General features: G+C 46.9%; 2 protein-coding genes across 5 annotated transcripts in view; one reads left to right on the forward strand and one right to left on the reverse strand.

Annotated features, from left to right (window-relative positions):
• Positions 1–309: 309 nt before the first annotated feature.
• Positions 310–11,161, reverse strand: a1cf (apobec1 complementation factor). 3 transcript variants are annotated; one of them, XM_041066804.1, is made up of 13 exons: positions 11,033–11,161; positions 7,715–7,865; positions 7,244–7,378; positions 7,004–7,134; positions 6,688–6,926; positions 5,638–5,802; positions 5,306–5,403; positions 5,016–5,153; positions 3,032–3,176; positions 2,157–2,368; positions 1,656–1,792; positions 1,198–1,352; positions 310–768 (listed from the first exon to the last, which is right to left on the reverse strand). In XM_041066804.1, exons 2-13 carry the CDS (start codon positions 7,814–7,816, stop codon positions 614–616), a joined length of 1,812 nt encoding a protein of 603 aa, XP_040922738.1. In that variant the 5' UTR covers positions 7,817–7,865; positions 11,033–11,161; the 3' UTR covers positions 310–613. The 3 variants fall into 3 exon arrangements, with proteins under 3 accessions (XP_040922738.1, XP_040922737.1, XP_040922739.1); XM_041066803.1 differs by having other exon boundaries at positions 2,157–2,392; XM_041066805.1 differs by having other exon boundaries at positions 632–768; positions 1,188–1,352; positions 2,157–2,392.
• A 2,092-nt stretch (positions 11,162–13,253) lies between these two features.
• prkg1b (protein kinase cGMP-dependent 1b) overlaps positions 13,254–20,673 on the forward strand; it is a 30,302-nt gene continuing 22,882 nt past the window's right edge. The window contains exons 1-2 of one of the 2 annotated variants that reach the window (XM_041066800.1): positions 13,254–13,562; positions 19,261–19,427. In XM_041066800.1, coding sequence (XP_040922734.1) covers positions 13,300–13,562; positions 19,261–19,427 — 430 coding nt within the window. In that variant the 5' untranslated portion in view covers positions 13,254–13,299. Of the gene's footprint in view, positions 13,563–15,941; positions 16,301–19,260; positions 19,428–20,673 lie in introns of those variants that run through there. The other variant, XM_041066802.1, reaches the window with a different exon arrangement.

The following is a 20,673-nucleotide window of genomic DNA, read 5'->3' on the forward strand; positions in this document are numbered from 1 at the left end:
AGTTTTTAAATTATTGTAAACATACTACAAAAAAAGGATCAAAAAGTTAATTAAAACCTACAGCCAATCACAGGCCATCTGTTACCAACTTAATCACAAAATATTCACAGGTATGTGCGTGCGCATAATTCAGATCAAATAAAGGTAGAAGAGCAGAGACTATATGAGGAAAGGAGAAGGTGAGGAATTTGTTTCAGGGCGACTGACGAGTCCGCAACGTTTTCAGCAGCGGTTTCCAAACTGTTTCTGCAACGGGAAGAAGTCCGGCGTTTTGTTTTTTTTTTTGTTTGTTTTTTTGTTTTTTTTTTTGTTTTCTTTTCACTTTTTTAATTTGGTCATGAGTCTGCAGTGGTTTTGTCTTCCTGTGAAAACTGCAGGGGTTGGATGTGAGTCACCATGCAAACAGCAGCAAAAGGAGCTTTCACACTATTCTGCTTTTTTTTGTAGAACTGATCCTGTGATCAGTTGAAAGGTGAGTTCACACTGAAATAATCAACCAGCCAATCAGAGTTTACTCCTCTTAACTTGGCAGTTTTGAAAAAAAAGAAAGAAAGAAAAGCAGCATAGTGTGAACGCGGCCTTAGAGTGTTCTTCCTCTTTGGAAGCTGCTGATCTAGAAAACACCGTATCCGTCAGTGTGACGCGTCGCCACAGCGAAGGCAGGGTAACCCTCGTAGGTGGTGTAGGTGGTCAGGTCCTGACCCAGAGATACAGCCTGCTTCAGCTGGGAGGCGACCGCCGACGACGCCGGGCTCGCCAGAGTGTAACCTGGAGAGAGACCAAACAAAAACTCACAACCTTTTACAGATGAGTCTTTTATTTTGAAATGAAATCTCAAGTATGTAGTTATACGTGTCACTTGGTCACTGATGAGTCATGTTGTGTGTCTGAACAAATTCAAACTGAAATCTAAAATCATATAGCATCTGAGGTGTGATGTGGTTTCAGTGGAACTGAGTAACTCAGGTGTCAGCCAGGTGGGGCTGATCACCTGTTACCTCTCTGAGGTTTGATTGGCTCTTTGCTGAGAACTGTTAGTGGGAGTTAGTGTTTTTAAAGAAGAGCAGCTGTGGTCTCCATGAACAGGTAAGTGCTCACTCAGATTCTCACCTGGATTAAACATCTGTCACACTGAGCGTCTGTTAGCGGTTTGTTGAATGAAGAGTTAGTTGGCTTTGGGTACGGACCTTCACATACCTGGGAAGGCTACTGAGGCCACAGCGGCAGCAGTAGCACAGCTGGTGTCGGCGGCGCCCTCTGTCTGCAGACCGAGAGTCTGCAGGGTGTGCTCGGCTGCATGGACTTTAGCTTCTTCTACAGCCGCGCACAGCTTAGCAGGGGTGAAGGGATGTCTGCAGACAGAGGTCAGAGCAAATCTGATGCAGCCGCAGAACAATTCTGTTACACACTGACACAGGCTAACGGACATCTGAAAGAGCTGCTAACAGCTGCTAGTTAACAACGCTAAACTAGTTTATTAGAATTAGCAGAAGCGTTACTAATACTTAGCAATACTTTATCAGCAGTAGTAGTAGCAGTAAAAGTAATAGTAGTGGTAAGAGCAACATGAGTAGTAGGCATTATAGTAATAGCATTAGTAGTAGAATGAGCAGTAGCAGTAGCACTGGTAGCGGCATTAACAGTAGTATCCGTACACGTTGGGGTACTGTGTGGCCAGAGCTGGAACAGTGATCTTATAGAGGAAGAGCTGTCTCTGGTCTGGACCAATGGCAGAGTGGAGCTGATAGACGGGCTGACCCCAGTTATTCTTCTGACACAGCTCCTCCAGAACCTGAGAGACACACAGAGAGAGACAGACAGACAGACAGACAGACAGAGACAGGCAGGCAGACACAGGCAGAGACAGACAGATATGTGGCTGAGTGTGAATGACAGAGTCTGAAAGCTCATCAGGATTTTATCTGGAGACAGCTGAAATGTCCCAAGTCCACAAAACTGCTGTTTTAAAGTCACAGGATGCCCCCCCCAGGATCCTGGATTCTGTCCTGGTAATCAGTGGACTGTGTTTCTGGAGCTCAGCAGCTAATTTGGTGGGTACAATGTTATTTCTTATAGAAACTGATAAAATGGATAAAACTATAAAAGCTTAAGCTGCAATAACTCTGGTTTCCTGGTTCTCAGGTGTGTCCTGTTACCTGTGGTGCAGGTTTGATGGTGGCAGCCTTCAGGTTCATGGTTGTGGGGTTCATGGGGGTCAGCTCCATGCCCGGCAGCAGGTCGTACAGCTTCTCCTCCGCCTGCTTGTCTGTCTTCAGGCCGTAGGCGCCGCCGCCTCGACCCACTGCTCCACCCCCGGCGGCGTAGGCCAGGTAGCCCCGCCCACCCAGTCCCCGCACCCCCGCAGCCCCTACAGGTACAGTCATGTAAATTTCTACAGGAGACCGAAAAGGCAGTGAAATCAATCAAATCACCGGAAATCAACCGGGAGGAAGAATCACAGTCAGACAATTATTCAGTCAGAGTCAACAGGTACAGTAACCATGGTAACCGTGCACCTATGATGTTGTAGCTTCTTCAATTCACTGAGGATCATTTCTCAGCATGATTTGTTTTCCAGTGTTTTCCTGCAGCATTTCATATTTATTTTTCATATTTACAGTGAAGCGTGAGGCGCACGGAAGAATTAACCACGACTCCCAGCATGCATTTCAGCCTCTAATTACCTGATAACTGACACTGATAATTAATGAAAACTGGAAACTCTCTGCAGCTTAAATCAGTTCACAGATAAACTCTGCAGCAATTCAGCAACAGCACCTGAGGCTCATGGGTACCGCCGTATTTAGACCCCCCCACACACACCTCTATAATGTTTACCTTTTGATTAAATGGATCATATTTGATTTCTGGACAGACATTTCTGGACAATAGTGACACTCAGATCAATTTAAACAACATTCTCTGGGTGATCGCGATTCGACCTTTAAAGCACAACAGGAAGCAGACCATGAAAATCATGTGACTGGTGAACCGACCGACTGTCAGTTAGGCAAAGTGCGTCCGCCCTCACCTCTAACAGACGGCGTCCTGATCAGACCTCGACCTCCAACATGAGCTTTGGCCGCTGGGAAACGGAACTGACCTGGTATGGCAGCGTAGGCCTGGGGGGCGTAAAACACGGGTGCACCGAGATACGCCGCCGAGGGGTCATACACCTGCGGGAGGAGAGATGATGTCAAGGGGGGAGTTGTAGCTTTCAGCAGTGAGGATCATTTTCACGTTCAAAAAGCTGCAGTTCCTCGGCTGCCGCTGGGGGCTGGCTCCAGAAGTGAGCAATTCTCCATTGACCCCCATGTTAAAATAGCCAACTTTACAGCCTAAAAAAACATATTTACAGCCTGGTACATTTTTTGTTTTTGGTCTCTATTGATAGTTTGATAGTTGATAACACTGTGAGGGGGTGAATTTTTTTGTACCACAACCGTTTTAGTGTTATTTAGGCTTAATAAATTGGGGCGTGGTTACGTTGAGTGACAGTCCGTAGACAGGCACTGACAGTTAGCTCGTTGCTAAAGCATCGGCTGGGCTAGGCGGCTACATCCAGAGGCCTCCGGCCTCCTCCAGCGGTTGACGGGGGCTGCAGTGTCCGTGTTTGTTTGCCAATGTTCGGATAGGTTTCTGTGACAGTATGGCTTGTTGTAGTGTAGACTGTGCTAACCGACCGTCGAAGGAGTCTGTGCTGCAGTTTTTTCTGTAAGTAAATTTCTCACTATTTTACCTGGATGTTTGCGCTAATTAGCATGTATTAGCATATTTTGCCGCTAGCTTATGACCTAATTGCCGATTTGTGGTCGCTGCTGATACAGATAGAGGACCGGAGCAGCTAATGTTAGGAACGCTGCTGCGGTGTGTTCCGTGCTCTCAGAGTCCGTTTATTGTGTGAATACTAGGCTACTATTTTATTTGGTCTCATTTCTCTGTTTAAAAAGTCCGACATTGCATGGACAGAGCAGCTCCGTCGGTCAGCGGCTGCTGTGGTTTGTGTGCTGCTGTAACTGTAAGTGGATAGTGGGTGGAGGCAGCGGTGAAAGCCGATAAATATTAAATATTAAACATTTTAATATATTATCATCATCATTATTTTTTATCGTTCACTCAATATATATCATTAATAATAATGGCAACAATAATAATAATGTTTTAACGTTTTAATATATTTTATTAATATGAAATAATAATGATTGTTTCACAGTTAAATAACAGGCTAGAAATAAATGCCCCCCCCACAACTCCACCAAACCCTGCAGCTCCATCTAAAACCTCTCTATCTGAAACAGTCATGTTTAAAACACAGCAGCAACATTATGATCTCTGTTGAATGCTGTGTGTCGCGGTTACACGGGGTCGAGCTAGTCGGGTCGGACTCGGGGATGTATGTAGCTGCGTGTAGCTGCCGCTTAGCTTGTTAGCCTAGCTGATTAGCTGATTAGCCTTAGGCTAGCTCGGTTGCTCCGAGCTAAGTGGACGGGTTCTCGGCCGGCTGACCCGTAGAGTAACCGCCTCTTCGCCAAATATGGAAAGTACACTCCCACTAAAATCCAAGATGGCGCAGCTCAAATGCCCATGGTTTGGTCACAAAAACGACTCCCCGAAACCAATGGGTGACGTCACGGGTGCTACGTCCATGTCTTATACAGTCTATGGAAGATGTTGACTTTTCATCCATCATCAGGTGAGAGCTGTGCTCTATATAATGTAATGATTCAAACTGTCCACTAGATGGCAGGAGCTGTTCATACCTGAACAGACATCACCTTGAACATGAAATACATCACATCCGCATTCACTCACAAAATGTGTTTTCAGCGCGATATGATCAACTCATCTTTTTAAATCAATACACTGATACTGATATATCTGTGAGAAATCAGTGCCGTCACCAAACGTTATGGTCAGAGGACGGCTGGCGTTACGTTTCCCTCCACTGACACAAACACTGCTGTTCGATGCACACGAGGCTGATGTCACTGTTCCAGGTGTGTTTGGAGTCCTACCTGTCCCAGAGTGTAGGCAGCGTAGTCGGTCTGCAGCAGAGATCCTCCTCGTCCTCCGGTCCCTCTGGTGTAACGGACATAACTGTCCTTGTCCACCGGCTTGGCCAGAGTCACCTCGATAGGTGACCCATCCACCACCTGAAGGGCGGAGGGCAACACAGTTTACCCCCAGCGTTCTACATATGAAGTGCAGGTGTTACACTGAGTGTTAAAGGTTCTTCCACATACCACACACACCACTGACAGCGTGTCAGTGGTGTGTGTGGACTGCTGGTCTTCTGTCTGCTGACCTTTCCATTGAGAGCGTTCATGGCGTTGATGGCGTCTTCTCTCTGAATGAAATGGACGAAGGCGTAGTCCCGGATCTTCTTCACTCGCTCCACAGCACCTGGACAAATGACCAGCTCAGTGAGACATGTTGGTCAGTCTGTGCTTTGTCCCTTTAACTACAAGCTTCTCTCACTTCACATCCCAAACCACCCATTCAGCTTTTAAAAAATCGGCTGAAGACCTGAAACTCTGTCAGTTTTATGTTGTTGTCCCTGCTGGTGCATTTGAGGACAATCTGACATCTGAGCTTTGAGAGCTGACCGCTGTGTTGTGCTGTGCAGTGTTTCAGTACCTGGTTTGAGGCTGTTGAACTCTTTCTCAATGGTCTCCTCTGTGGTCTGCAGCATCAGGTTCCGCACGTACAGTATCTTGACAGTTGCCATGGTATCCTCATCAACCTCCACCTCTGGCTCCGCCCAGTCCACAGCAATGGCATGACCCCACAGCTGAATACGACCTGAGACAGAGGGGACAGGTGAATACAAGCTGAGACAGAAAGGACAGGTGAATACGAGCTGAGACAGAGGGGACAGGTGAATATGAGCTGAGACAGAGAGGACAGGTAAGGCTGATCATTTTGTCTTTCTTTCTGTTTATTTGCATCTTTGTGGTTGTTTTTGTCTTTTGGTTGATTTTCCAACAGGAAATATGAACAGTCCCTTCATACAGAGCCCCTGGACCTGCACCTGGTAGACCCCTTCAGTAATCCATGCAGGATACAGGCCAGTTACGTATCAGTCTCTGACTCTGGGTGGGGGAGCAGCAGCGCTGGCCAACCAGGTGTCGGGTGGGGCAGTTCTAGTTCTGACCACCCCTCCACCAAGGACAGGGCCCCACGTTGCACAAACATTAGACGCTAAACAAACGATCGTCCTGTGTAGAAGCAGTAAAAGAGTTTCTCTGTGGGATCAGTGAGTTTTCAGCCTCAGGGAGAAGCAGCTCTGCTAAAACAGGTGTTTACAGGCTCAGGTAACATCTGGGACCACATCACTCTGTCATATACTGTTTATCTTATCGCACCCATCAGAGCTCTTCCTCTATTGGACACTGACCCAGTGACAGAGGCTGTGATTGGCTGCTGATAACGTAGTCTCAGTCAGTAAAAAGGAGACTTTGACATTTTTTATTATGTTGTGTTTACTTTTATGAGTTTCACACTTGCACTGAGACTTTGGCTGCCCTGAAATAACCAGTGCACCTGCATGTGTTCATTCACAACATTTTACAGGAAGCACAGGGAAAACCTGTTGACAGGCTCAACACTTCTCTGATGTCTAAGATTTGAGAGTGGACCTATGAACGCCTCCGTCCACCAATCAGAACGTCGGTGGCGGACATCTACCTGGCAGCAGTTTGCGGCGAGCCATGGCTGCAGCTCGATGGCTCTCGTATTCGACAAAAGCAAAGCCTCGGTTCTTGGATTTGTCGGCGGCGCTGGGGTACACGATGACGTCCACGACCCCTTCGGTGACCTTCCTCATCTCAGACAGGATCTCTTCACGCTTCTTGGTTTTGGGAATCCCACCCACAAACAGGCGGCAGTTGTCGACACTGGCACAAACGCCGAGGAGGCGGCCGTTCCTGTGGCGATGAGAAAATTTCGGGATGAATGAAGAAATTTCCAGGTTACAGATAAATACACAGAACCAAACCCTGACCTGATCTCATAGTTGTTAAGCTGCTTCATGGCTGCTCTGGCCTCCTGTTTAGTGCTGAAGGTGACGAAGGCGTAACCTCTGTTGTTCCCGTTAAAGTCCATCATCATCCTCACCTCGTAGATCTTACCAAACTGGAAACAGAACGAGGGAAATTAAAATCATGTGAACAGACGGGAACAAGCTATATTTGTTATGTTGTAGTAACGGTCGTGGTGGGATCGCTCACCATCTCCCTCTCACCTTCTCACACAGTGGAACCAGTTCGTCTTCAAACAGATCTCTTGGTAGTTTCCCCACAAAGATCTCGCTGCCTCTCTCCGGCGGTGGGCCGTCCCAGCCGGGCGGGGGACCACCGTACCGCCGCTGGCCGTTCTCCTGAAACACACCAGGAAGGATAAAAGACAAAAGAAGCAGAGAGTTTGTTTTCTGGACACTCAGAGTAAAGGGTCATGAAACCAATGATTCGCTTTTTATGGATTCAACTGTCCCAAAACTTACAGTGGATTTTGTTTGAAGATCAAAAAGTCTTGTTTTTTGAAATTTAAGATTTTTAAGTTTTATGGAAGAAACTTTGCATCTTCTGATCATATTTCAGAAACCCGCAAAAAACCAGTGTAACATCTGGTGAAAACCTCTGAGAGAAGATGGATTTGAGTTTCAGATAGCAGAAGGTCCAGGTGCGTTCAGTCGGACTCAGAATCAGTTTCCTACCTGACGCAGTTGGTATCCTGTGCGTTGTGTGAGCGCTCGGAGCGCTGCCTCCTTCTGCGTCCCCGTCACTCCGTCCCCGCTTGCTTTCTGATTGGATTCCATTGGGTGTGATTGACAGCAAAATGTAAATCAGGGAAATTAGGGGTGCTCACTGCAAAACAACAGAGGGCCACAACATACGTGTTATTCTTCCTGTTTCTGTTTCCTACAAAGGCTGAAAATCAGAGTTTCAGCCTTTGGGTTAATATGCAGACGCCTTGTGTCAGATTCATTAAGAAAAGTCATTACCTGCATTTAAACCAGATCATAATTTCTATAAAATGAATTTGTGTATGAGCCTAAAAATGTCCTTACTTTACCGTCCCGCTGCAGCCAGGACCCAGCCCCAGCAGCAGCAGCAGCTCCACCAGAGGAGCCACCAGGGCACCCCCCCACCCCCCCACCAACATGCCGACTTGTTAAACCCATCCTGACTAAACCTGAACGTCTCTGTGCTCCTGGTGGCGGAGCAGTAGTGGACCAGCAGGATGAATCTCCCTCCCTGCCCGTGAACGAGGCTCCACCGCTGCAGTGATGGCAACATGTAAGTGACCAGTAGCTGTAGTTGTCTCATAAATGCAGAACAAAACTGTGTTGAAGGATAATACTTGAATGTACTTGGTTGCGTTGCACCTCTGAGTCGTGTTTGTGTTTGCTCTGCAGGCTGTTCCATCCTAACCCTGAACCCTGCCGATCCACGGCCTGTTTTCCTGCTCTGCACAACAGATACCAGTCCTGTTTTCAGGTGAGTGGCAGAGAGGTCAGGGTCTGCTCTGTAATCATTGACAGAGACTGTGGACAAGCTGCAGCCTGAGTGTCTGTCTCCCTGTCTGACTGAGTGGAAACACACAACGCTCCAGCTGGGAATTATGGGAGCTTTTATTAAACAAACACATAAACAACAAACAAACCCCAACTTCAGCTTTAAACCCTAAAACCATGTCTCAACCCTCAAACAACTTTTTGAGGACATGAGGATGAGACAAAATGTCCTCACTTTACCAAAATGTCCTCAGTGTATGAAAACGAGACGACCTGATCACATGAAGTCGTAAACACAAACATCCTCTTCGTCTGTTTGTCTTTCTCCCTGATTCAAATTTAAACATCCTACATTTACATGAAGCGGCGTCAGCCATTGTTTCAAAAGCAACAACATAACACAACGTTAACGCAACATGACGGTAAAACGGAGACATCAGTAAACTGATCAGTGATCAGAGCAGTGTTTTATAAAAATGACTTATAGTTTGGTTCAGTGACTCTTTTATTTCAATGCAATGAATCCGTTTTTCTTCATTCATCTGTTTTTCCAACCTCCTGCTTTAACACTGTGTTTTGTTTAAAGATAGATGTGATGATACTCAGCCACACCACAGCACCAAACGTGGATTTATCCACTGCTGGAAATAGTCCCCAACAAAGTCAGTGTTTCCTCCTGTCTGTTTGATGAACAGCTGTTTGATTAAATTACTGAGACGTTCGATCTGTGATGTGTGTTTAAAGATTTCTGTCTTCAGGAGGAACCAATGGACGGTTCTGAGGGACAGTTCTGAGGGACGGTTCAGAGAGACGGACAAACACGCTGAGCGTTTCAACAACAGGCTGAAAACAAACACAAACAAAAAGAGCAGATATCGTCATAGTGACGGGAGAACGAGTGTTTGTGTCATCGGTCGTCATCACTCAGTGTGTGAGACGGTGAGAACAACACACACACACACACACACACACTTAACAAACGCAGTGAAGTGGCTGCTCACAGCTACAGCCCTTTGAACCTTAAAGGCTGATGTCATCACCTTAATGCTAAATGGCCTGCTGCTGCATCCATTAGCATGGTGATCACACACACACACACACACACACACACACACACACACACACACACACACACACACACACACCACACACACACACGCCCCTAACCCAAACCATAAGCATCCTAACTGATCCTGACCTAAACCTGACTCTGACCTGAACCTAGAACCAGGTCTGAGCCGAGCTGGACTTATTCTGAGATTTAATGTGAGTCAGAACTTTGAGTCAAAACTGTGAGATAATGAATCAACATTCGGAAATAGTTCGTTAACATTTTCTCTGAATCTGATGATGAGTGAGATCAGACTTATTTTCACAGGCTCACATCACAAATCAGAGGGTTTCTCCATCTTTTCATCAAACACCTTCCGTCCTCAGATCCGTCAAAGGATGGAGGGAGGAAGAGGGGGGGAGGAAGAGGAGGGGGGGAGGAAGAGGTTCTGTTGTAAATTTGTTTCCAACCATTTAAACTTCATCACATCAGTAATGACTCAGATTTATCTTCACCTGATCAGGTGTGTTTGAACCTCTCACACAGCCTCCATTATTCACACAGACGCTCTGGAATCTCCTACGATTCCCAGCATGCATTTCAACAAATCTGCCCTATCAGCCTGTTTCAGCTACAGTCACCTTAGTCTCAGTCATCTGTCAGTTAAACATCAGACTCCACAGCTCATCAGACACCAACACATGACAAACAGCAAATTCAGAGGTGGTTTACAGTGAAACTATAGATTTAAATGGTTTTCCCACTGTATCTGATTGAGGCTCATAAATATTCATGATGAATAATCAGTTTCTCTGGTTTGACCCTAAATTAGGGGTCAACAAATGTAGAATCAGTGGCTGATCATTTATTAAAGGGATTTAATTTTAGGCCCTTTTAATAAACATTCAGGAAAAACACTTAAACTGTGCTAAATTACAAGATACGTGTATTTAAATTATTTTAAATAATTTAAAATCTATTGTGTTGATAATAATAATGTATGTTTACTGAAACAACATCATGAATACAGACTTTAACTTGCAGCAGAGTTTCCAGTGACAGTAACGTGAGTGAACTCTCCTTCCTCCTCTGTTCAAATAACATTTAAGGTTTTTATAAAACTGAATTTAAAACATTTCAAGTCAAAGATTTAAAATGTAAAACATTAAAATGTGGAGGACATGCACAGCCTGTGGGCAGAGAGACAGTCACTCGTTACCTCTCTCTCTGTCTTTTTGTCTGTTTTGGATAACACAAACAGCGACAGCGGTAGGACGACACTTACTTTACACACTCTCTCTCCATTGTAACACACATTAATCCTGGTCAGTCTGTTTGTTCAGTCTCGCCTCTGATGGTGGAGTGGTCGAACGACACTTACTTTACATGCTCTCTCTCTCTGTCTTTAAAAAACAAAATTCAAAACTAAAAACTTTATTCAATTTGAATGAAAAAGAAAAACTCACCTGAGCAATTTCAGAGATCACCTCCCTCCGATCAGAGCTGTGTCATTCTGAGCACCGAGTGTGTGTGTCACAGACTGTGTGTGTTCACGTGTCATGATGGGCCTGTGTGTGTGTGTGTGTGTGTGATCACATCATATCAAACTCCAAAGGTTCACTGTCTTGGTGTTAGCTTTACGAGCCGGTCGACGTTAATGTTTAACCTGCTGCTATCTGTGGACAGACACACACACACACACACGCACGCAAAAACACTGAACCAACCAGCCTGGGTGTGTGTGTGTGTGTGTGCGTGCGTGTGTGTGTGCGTGTGTGTGTGTGTGTGTGTCAGGGGGCCTTTGACCGACAGTCACTATCTGGAGCACAGTGCTCTGCTAAGGTCTCTTCACCTACTAACACACACACACAGTGACACACACACACACAGTGACACACACACACACACACACACACACACAGTGACACACACACACAGGGGAAAGCCGGCAGCTGTTACATGTTGAAATCAGCGTCTCCTGAATGAAGGTCTCATGTCTCATGGTGGAAAAGCCTGTTGAAGTCCTCAGCTCTGTCTGAGTCGTGTCCTCGTGTGTCTCTGGTCTTTCAGAGACACTGTTGGCTGACTCACACACAGAAATGTGTGTTCGTACTGATAATGATGGAGGTTTGTGCCACAAACATCATGGAGCCGACCGTGAGATGCTCCCCCTGCAGGTCCTGCCTCCCCACAGGGCAATAATTTGACCCCAGGCTGTACTGTGGGGGCCGCAGCATGTGGCATGTTGCCAATGTGGACACATGTTCCCTATGGTACTGCAGACCATACACCACGTCCTCCTCCGGATATCTCGACTTTCATCTGGAACCTGGAACCCTCACTTCCATCTGCATGTACCCACCACAGCTCACCTGCCTGGAACGTTTGTTTCCCGTTTCCTGCCACAGTCAGCGTTGTTCCTGTCATCCGTGACTGTGTGTTTATTCTTGTTACCATGACGATGGAGGTCCTGTACGTCTGCTGCTGGTTCTCTTGTTTGTCCTGGAGGACCGATGAAGCTCCACACTGATCAGATCAGCTCAGAGCTTCTCATCTTCTCATGAATTATTCGGTCACTGAAAGCAACGGCTGCATCCGATTCACGCATCAGTTGGTGAATTGATTTGTAAAGTGCTGTTTGCTCCTGTTTGATCTTTATATGAGATTCACTGTGATGTTTTGATGTGATTCTCCTCTCATGTCCACATTCACGTGACGTCTGTATGACCACAGCCTGGTCTCCACGTCTCTTCATACGTCCGTGATTTGAACATGAAGACGTTTAGTATAACGTTTCTCTTCAGTCGTAAACCCTGAAACTTCCCGTGAACAGATGTTTTCATCATGAAGACGAGCTGTCAATCATCCAGCTGCTGTGAGGAAACACACACACACACATTTATTCTGTGTTTAGCTCAGTAAATATTAACTGATGCCTGCTGGAAATTTCCTGCATGTTTTAACACTGTACAGACTGTGTGTGTGTGTGTGTGTGTGTGAGAATTGGCAGTCGAACAGTGAGGTCCTTGATTCAATTAAAGGGGGTGGGGGGGACACACAGACACACACAGTCCTCTGTCCAGCAGTGTCAGTGTTCACTGACGTGGTGCGAAGCGTGTTACTTTGTGTGTTAATCTGCAGATTCACCGGTTTCACTTTACTCCTTGTTTTTTCCAACTTTCTCAGAAAAGAGTCTAAATCTATTAGTTTTAATCACAAAGTATTTTAATATTGTATTTATTTATTTGTTTGTTTATTTATTTACTAACTGCTGTTTCGTTTTACAGACAAAATATAAACGTGCATCTTGTTAAAGAGGCCACCTCTGTGACCTATCTACTGAGGTTAGCATGCTAACCAGCTAGCCCCGGCACTTCCCGACTTTGTCCACTGATTCTACCACTTTGTCCCTGATGAGGCGACAGTGAGTCAGTGTATTGTCCAGTCTGTCCTCAGTCCGCCGTGACAGGGTGAAGACATAGTGACAGTAGTGGTCTATACACCTGTGTCTCTGTCCTCAGATGTCCATGCAATAACATGAATTCATTGATCTTTGTTGTTATTGTTGTTTACAGGTACAGCCCCCCCCCCCCCCCCCACACATACCCCACATACCCCCCACCGCCCCCCAGCCCCCTCCCTCCCAGTCTGAGCTCTGAATCTGTGAAACTCTGATGAGGAACCGAACACAGGAACAGACTGAACCGGACACTGACTGACCACTGACCGGAGGATGAGCGGGCTGGAGGCCGACTTCGCCCGTTCGCTGCGGCTGAAGGATGAGCGGATCGGGCAGATGGAGCAGCGGCTGCGGGAGAAGGAGCAGGAGACGGCGGAGCTGCGGAGGAAGCTGCACAAGTGTCAGTCGGTGCTGCGGAGCCGCGGCCTCTGCATCCCGGACCGCTGGACGGACAGCCGGCGCACCCGGAGGGCAGCCGGGGTGTCCGCCGAGCCGGTGGAGGAGACGGAGCTGCGGAGGTTCTCCAAGACCCCCAGGTGAGATGACACACCTGAGAGCGAGTGTTCATCATACATCATCCAGGCGGATTAAAAGGCGGCTCAGATTCAGGCTGATGTTTAAAAACTCAGCGGAAGTTTAATAAAGAACAAAGATGAGAAATTTGAAGTGAGAAACATTTTAAATATCATCACAGAAAAATCTCAAGCACGTGAGAAAATGGCAGAAGTTAAATGATGACGCGGTTCACGTGGGTTGTGTTTTTTGTGTGATGTTAATGCTCCATCACACAGATGTTTTAATCAGTGGTCTGTTTCAGCTCCATAAAGAAATGTTTTTCTGAGATTAGTGTGGACAAAGCTGAAACAGGAAACACACCTTTCAGCTGAGCCCAGATATAAGGAGAGTTGACATTTTCATCAAAACATTTTTTATACTCTCTGTATTATAATAAATACACGTCCACGTGGAGCTGGACGCCGCTCACGTGTTTACAGGACTGACAAGGAACCTGTCTCTGTCTGAAACTGGTTCCACTCTGGTTTTAAGTCAGAAGCTGCAGTGAGCTGTAATGACGCTGATCAGCCAGAGGGGGGAGCCCCAGGACAGCAGCAGAGAGTAACTCTGTTTGGTTTAAAGTGAGTCGAACTGAACTGAACGAGCCACGATGCATGGTGCCGGAAACACTCCTGAGTTTTACACAGTCGCACGCGCTGTGTACAGAAACGTGTTTTATTATTTATCAAAATTAAACCGAACATGAATTTAATCATAGTCTGATCAGTTCTGGACAGTTTCAATAATCCATACAGAGTGATCAGATGAGGTTCTGCTGATCGATCACTGACTCGTGTGTTAGTGGAGTCATTACAGACATGTAAAAGCCTCCACCCCTGTGACACACACACACACACACACACACGCTGGACTCGTGTGTGAATGAAAGCAGCTGTAACATGAAGGAAAACAACACAAACTGATGCTGGATCATCTGATGCAGATGCTCAGTGTTACAGACTCTGATCCAGATCAAAGAACACACCCCACAGAGCTGTGTCCATCCACGGTGACGGACAGAGGCAACGGGCCGCATCAGTTCCACACAGAGTGGGAGGAACATGGGGGTGATTCACCAAACCCACCGGAGACCAGAGAAAAGAAAGGTTTTTCTGTTTGACCGTTAGATCCACATCAGACCCGCAGCGGTGATGGATCTGAGGGGAGCACATGGATTCGGGGCTGGATCAGTGCGGAGGAGGAGGAGTTGATCCTGGCCAACTTTTGAACGCAGCAGCGGAGACGCGGCTCAGTCTCGGCTTCACTCCTCCGCCCGAAACTGATTAAACTAATGAAGGTGATTAAACCGGAGCAGATCCGCCGCTCCACGTCCTCGCTCCGGACCAGTTCGTTCATCTCCGCGGGATCTGCAGCCTCGGTTTTCTGCCGGTCTCCTTCCTCCGCCGGCGGATCCACTTTACTGCCTCAAACTCACGAACCGCGGAGGAGAAACTCATGTGAGCCGGACTCGGCTTCGTTCTCACCGGTTCCAAAGCGGAACATTTCCCGTTTCGGGTACTTTCGACCACCTGGTCTCCGACCGGAGGATCAGACCCGGGACAGTGAGGTCGTGTTTCTGCGCTTTTTGCTCTGATGTTTCGGTAAAATCCCGCAGCAGCTTCCTTCACGCCACTTTTCCTCCTGCGGATTTTTAAAGTCACGTTTTCGACTTTCCGTCCAGCGCCTGACTGAGCCTCAGCCCAGGTTTCTCTGATTTACCTGAAATGTTTCTGTCTCTGATTTTCTCTCACCTGGATGCTCGGCTTTCGACTCTACTTTAAAACTCTGAAACTGATGTTTTATCTCTGAACCTTCAAGACATTTAGACCTGCTCTGCACGGATCCTGCAGACCGCATCAGTCCTCTGCTGGTCTCACAGTTTTCATATAATCTTAATTTCTTTACTTGTAGTGAAAATCCTGGATCCTGTGGATGTGTGTTTAATCTCGGAGGACTCACCTCCGTCCAGTTTTTGCTCACTTTCCTTTCAGACTGTGGTGTTTTGTGTTTTCTGTTGTCAGAACGCTGAGCACCAGTTATTTCATCTTGATTAAATTTTTCCTTCGGCATCGAGCAGACACTTTGCAGAATCTTGGGAACTTAAGAACCAGAACCCCAGACAAACCTTTTGGACCTTGAAGGTCTCTCTGAGGCAGCACCCTTAATAAAGTAAGGAGTAGCTTAGGTCTTTGAGGAGGCTTTAGAAATCACTCTGAGTATGTAAAGGAACCCTGTAGACCCACAAGTGCCTAAGAAAATCTGAGGACAGTGGAAGACCTTGAGCATCTCAATAGCTTTGTAGGGACTCTCAAGATCCAGAGGAAATCTGGGGACCACAGAGGAACCCCACAAAGTGTAGAGGAACCCTGAGCACTCCTCAGGGCCCCCCCACAGGACCAATGGGCACCCTGCGGGACCTGCAGTACGCCCTCCAGGAGAAGATTGAGGAGCTGCGGCAGCGAGACGCCCTGATTGACGAGCTGGAACTGGAGCTGGATCAAAAGGACGAGCTGATCCAGCGGCTGCAGAACGAGCTGGACAAGTACCGGTCCGTGATCCGGCCTGCCACGGCCCAGCAGGTCCAGGCCCAGCAGCAGAGCCTCGTCCTTCAGCCGGACCAGCACCGCAGCAAGAGACAGGCCATCTCCGCAGAGCCTACTGCCTGCGACATCAGCGCCCTCAGCCATGTCACCCTGCCCTTCTACCCCAAGAGCCCGGAGTAAGTCTTCTTGGATGAGTGTGTGGTTAAAACTCAGTTTGTACTTTAAACTGTTGGTAATGGATGTTATAGAGTGATGTATGAAATGAGGATGTGAGGACAGGTCTGATGTCTCAGATGTCTTAGGTAGTGATGGACCTTTGTGCTGCTGCTGAGTGGAGATGAAACAATCAGTCCAATAACTGATCAGTCAGCTCACGGTTAGCTGGCAGCCATTTTAATAATAATGTTGGAAGAGAAACTTTGGTCTCAGAGATGAAGTGTCATCGTCACTGTTGGATGATGTTTCATGTTTTTATTGGACAGTTTAACGTCGTTGTTCAGATCGGACCACAGGTTCCTGTTTTTCTCTCTGCAGCGTTGGTCCAGCTGCTGTTTGTTGTGTAGCTGCTGTTTGTTGCGTAGCTGCTGTTTGTTGTGTAGCTGCTGTTTGTTGTGTAGCTGCTGTTTGTTGTGTAGCTGCTGTTTGTTGCGTAGCTGCTGTTTGTTGTGTAGCTGCTGTTTCTGCTGTTTCTGCTTGTAAAGATTTTATCTGTTCTGGTAAAGATGTAATTTCTGCTTGTGGTGGTGATGTTTCTTCTTCTAGCTCTAAAGTACAGAACAGATCGGCCTGTTGAGGCCGGCTCCACTGGACTGGAGCACACCGTCTTGTTGTGCTGACGTTTCTATGCACAGTCCTGAACAAAGCCAGGATTCTTCCTCTTTAGCTGCTGGTTAAACTCTGCTGTGTTTAGAGCAGCAGCAGACAGTGAAAGTCTCGGCGAGCTGGTTCTGGATACCCAGCAGACCCTGCTCACGGAGCCCGTCTGTTCTCATGGTGGTGACTGAACTCCGCAGTCTGCTGTAGTGGAAGTCTGATTAAACGCAGGCAGATGAGAGGAGGCTGGTGTCCTGCCAGCAGAGCTCCCACAGGCCTCCAGGCAGATTCAAACTTCCAAACTCATGTTTCTCTGCTGAAGGAAACGCTCCCATCAGGCCGTTCGGCACAGGTGTGCTCGACACAGGTGCGCCAGACGGAGGCACTCACCTGCTCCTCTTTCCCCTCATGAGATCTCATCCATGGCAGTTTTGGTTCTGAGATTTCTGGCTTCACCTGTAAAACCTGCCGTTGTGCACCTGGATCAGGTTACACTCAGCTTTCTAATCATCGGAGTTATTGAGACACATGTTCGTACTCATGTGACTGAACGAAACTCGTGTTGTGCCACAGCTGAAGCAGCAGATGGTAAAAGACTAACTCATATTTTACCTTTTCAGCTCTTTCAGCCAGAGACGGTTTGATGAGCAACTTCAGGTAGAATGATTTCTGATAAAATTCTAATTGTCGTTGAAGCGTCCGAACTCATGTCCGAACTCATGTCCGAACTCATGTCCTCCTGATCTGAACGAGTCCGTCTCACATCCATGTCTCAGAGCTCAGTGTCATATGATGACAAACAGCAACCAACCAAGCACCACTGTGCTGGGTCCTCCCACACACACACACACACACACAGGCAGCTGACAGGGTTTCATTTACCATCCCACCACTTCTCACTGTCAGTGTCCTGCAGCTTGCCTTGTGTGTGTGTGTGTGTGTGTGTGTGTGTGTGTGTGTGTGTGTGTGTGTGTGTGTGTGTTATAAAGGTATCAGTGGAGTGTGTGTGGGCTGTGCACTCCCACCAGCTCTCCTGGAGTCTGCAGTGACGCTCCATAAGCATTTTCAGCAGACGAGTTAATGATCAGCTGAAACTCAACTGTCACCGATCTGCTTCTGAAAGAGGGCTTTTATTTTGAAAGCAAGGTGTGTCAGTCCGACCTGCTGCTCCATCGTTTGTCATGAGACAAATGTCTTGAGTTTTTGTGAAAAGCCAAATTAAAACTGCGGTGGTTCTGCTCTGATGACTGAGATCCTGAACCTGCAGACGGAGCTTCAGCTCTGGGTTCTGGTCCTGATGAAATCTTTAATCTTCAGGTGTGTAACAGTGATGAGGTCTGTGCACTCTGTCAGAGCTGGAGCTGATCTCAGATCTGTTGAATCCTCTGAGGCTCCTTCAGAAAACCAAACCTGTGATGTGCTCGACAGGTGGTTGATGCTCAGCTGGTTTGGTTTTTCAGTTCCTTTCAGTGAAGAATCCTCTGATCCTCCTCTCCCTCTCCCTCCCCCTCTCTCTCTCTCTCTCTCTCTCTCTCTCTCTCTCTCTCTCTCCCTCTCCCTCCTTCCCTCCCTCTCTCTCTCTCCCTCTCTCCTTCCCTCTCTCTCTCTCTCTCTGTGTTGAGTCTCAGTGTCTTGACCATCATTGTCTCAGTGGCTCAGCTGCTTTTCATTTGAATCTGACCATGTTTGACCCCCCACCCCCCCCCTTAAATACATACAGCAGCATTTTTCATGTGTGGCACCAGCTGCTGAGAAAATATGTAATTATGACTCAGTAATTGAGAATTTACATCAATTTCCTCTGGAAAAGACGCCGAACGATCAGCGTTAGATCTGTGAACACTGAGCGAAGCGCTTCACATCAAAGTCCAGTTTGTCTTCAGAGACAGACACACAGGAGGAGCAGAGTCACCATCAGGATTCAGTTATTATGAATGAATGAGTCTCAGCGTCGACTCACCCTCACCAGTGCTTTTATTTTGGTTTGAAGAAGATGCTTCACATCAGTGGAGTCTAACCTGACGTCACTGAGCTGTGCTCTGTTAGTCCTCTGAGAGGAAGAGGTTCATCCTCTGTGGAGCAGGAACACGCACACACACACAGCTGGAGCTCTGCTCACAGTGATTATTCGTTCGTACCTGTTGAACTCACCTGTGTGTTTTTTCAGAATCAGAGTCTGTTTCACTGAGGAAGACTGCAGCCAATCAGGTCGCAGTATATTGTGTTTCAGCTGTAGGAACCCGCCCACCGAGACATGGGCTGTGTTCGTTTGTGAGTCGGTTAAACTGAGGGTTTCTTGACTTTGTCTCTCTTGTCCTCTCAGGTCCAAGGAGCTGATAAAGGACGCCATCTTGGACAATGACTTTATGAAGAACCTGGAGCTGTCTCAGATCCAGGAGATTGTGGACTGCATGTACCCGGTGGATTATGGGAAAGACTCCTGCATCATAAAAGAGGGCGACGTGGGGTCTCTGGTCTTTGTGATGGAAGGTGAGGAGACAAACGCTCATCACAAAATCAAATGTCTTAGTCTCAGAATGTTGTCAAGACGTTTTCTCTGTTGGATGAGTGTCTGTGATGAGGGCTTTGTTGACTCGTCTGGTTTGAAGGGTTTTTAGATTCTGGCTTGTCTTCGCTGACGTGCTTTGGATCTGGTCTTGTTGTGGATGTGTCTCAGCTGAGACGCAGACTCAAAGACATGAGTTCTCTGATGGGTTCTGTGGTTTGTCAGAGCCTGGAAGGTTTTTGACTTTGACTTATTTTAATCTCAAGGTTTTTGTCTCGGTTGTTTCTTTTGATTTAGACCAAAGGGTTTTTGGACTGGGACCTGTTCTGGTTTTAAGGGTTGAAGGGATGTTCGACTCTAATTTGTCCTCAGGGTTTTATGATCTGAGGGTCTGTTCTGACTCTTTTAATTTATTTAATCAAACTTAAGTTTTCAGTTCTTTTTGTTTTTGGCTGTAAATGATGAAAATATTAGAACGCACAGAGGCTGTGACAGTAAACTGCTGATTGTAACCTGTAGCTCAGTTGAGATGTGAATTATTTGTTTGGTGTAACTGGGTCTTCATGAATTATCAGATGAGTTTGAAGAAGCAGCTGAAACAGAGAAGAGTGTGTGAAGTTGCAGCAGAAGTTTCCTGGAGCTCAGTTCGACCTTTATGAAGCTGCTGGTTTTCTTCCAGGAACGTGTCGGGCTCGTGGCGCGTTGCGTAACGTGTTGGACGCCTGCGGGCTGCTGAGCGCTCGTCATGTGATGACGAGGAGCTCTGAGGTTTAACCGTAGGTGAACAGTCGGGCTCAGGTCGAAGGATGTGCAAAACAATCCGCTTCATTTCTACAATAAAACCAAAGTACTGGACAGATGAAAACATGACCTGACGGTGGCGCTAGAGGCAAAGTGAGCAGAGATATTCCAGTTCATCCTGAAGGGACCATGAACGTCTGAACCATATCTCATCACAGCCCGACACAAAAGAACTTTGCTGCTGATGCTTTAATGGTTTAATATGATTTAATGAGACAGTTTGTGTTTTGAACTCGAGCATTGTGGGAAATGTTGTCAGTGCGTTTTCATGCAGGTTTTTCAGAATACTGTTTTTACTCTGAGCTCTTTGTGATATTTCTGTCTGTGTTTGAGGTTAGTGTGTTATATAAGATGCCTGTTCAGTAACGTGACCCTCCCACTTAAATCACAGGTGCATGTTGTGTGTGTTTGGCTGAAGCTGCTGTCAGA

The sequence above is a fragment of the Toxotes jaculatrix genome, chromosome 21, assembly GCF_017976425.1.
Source record: "Toxotes jaculatrix isolate fToxJac2 chromosome 21, fToxJac2.pri, whole genome shotgun sequence".
Lineage (NCBI taxonomy): Eukaryota > Metazoa > Chordata > Actinopteri > Toxotidae > Toxotes > Toxotes jaculatrix.

Excerpts from the sequence above, each read along its gene's own strand:
- a1cf (XM_041066803.1), bottom strand. The coding sequence starts at position 7,816 with ATGGAATCCAATCAGAAAGCAAGCGGGGACGGAGTGACGGGGACGCAG. Across the intron at positions 5,803-6,687 it reads TCGCCGCAAACTGCTGCCAG|GTCGTATTCAGCTGTGGGGT; the intron begins GTAGATGTCCGC and ends CCTCTGTCTCAG. Across the intron at positions 1,353-1,655 it reads GCCACACAGTACCCCAACGT|ACATCCCTTCACCCCTGCTA; the intron begins GTACGGATACTA and ends CTCTGTCTGCAG.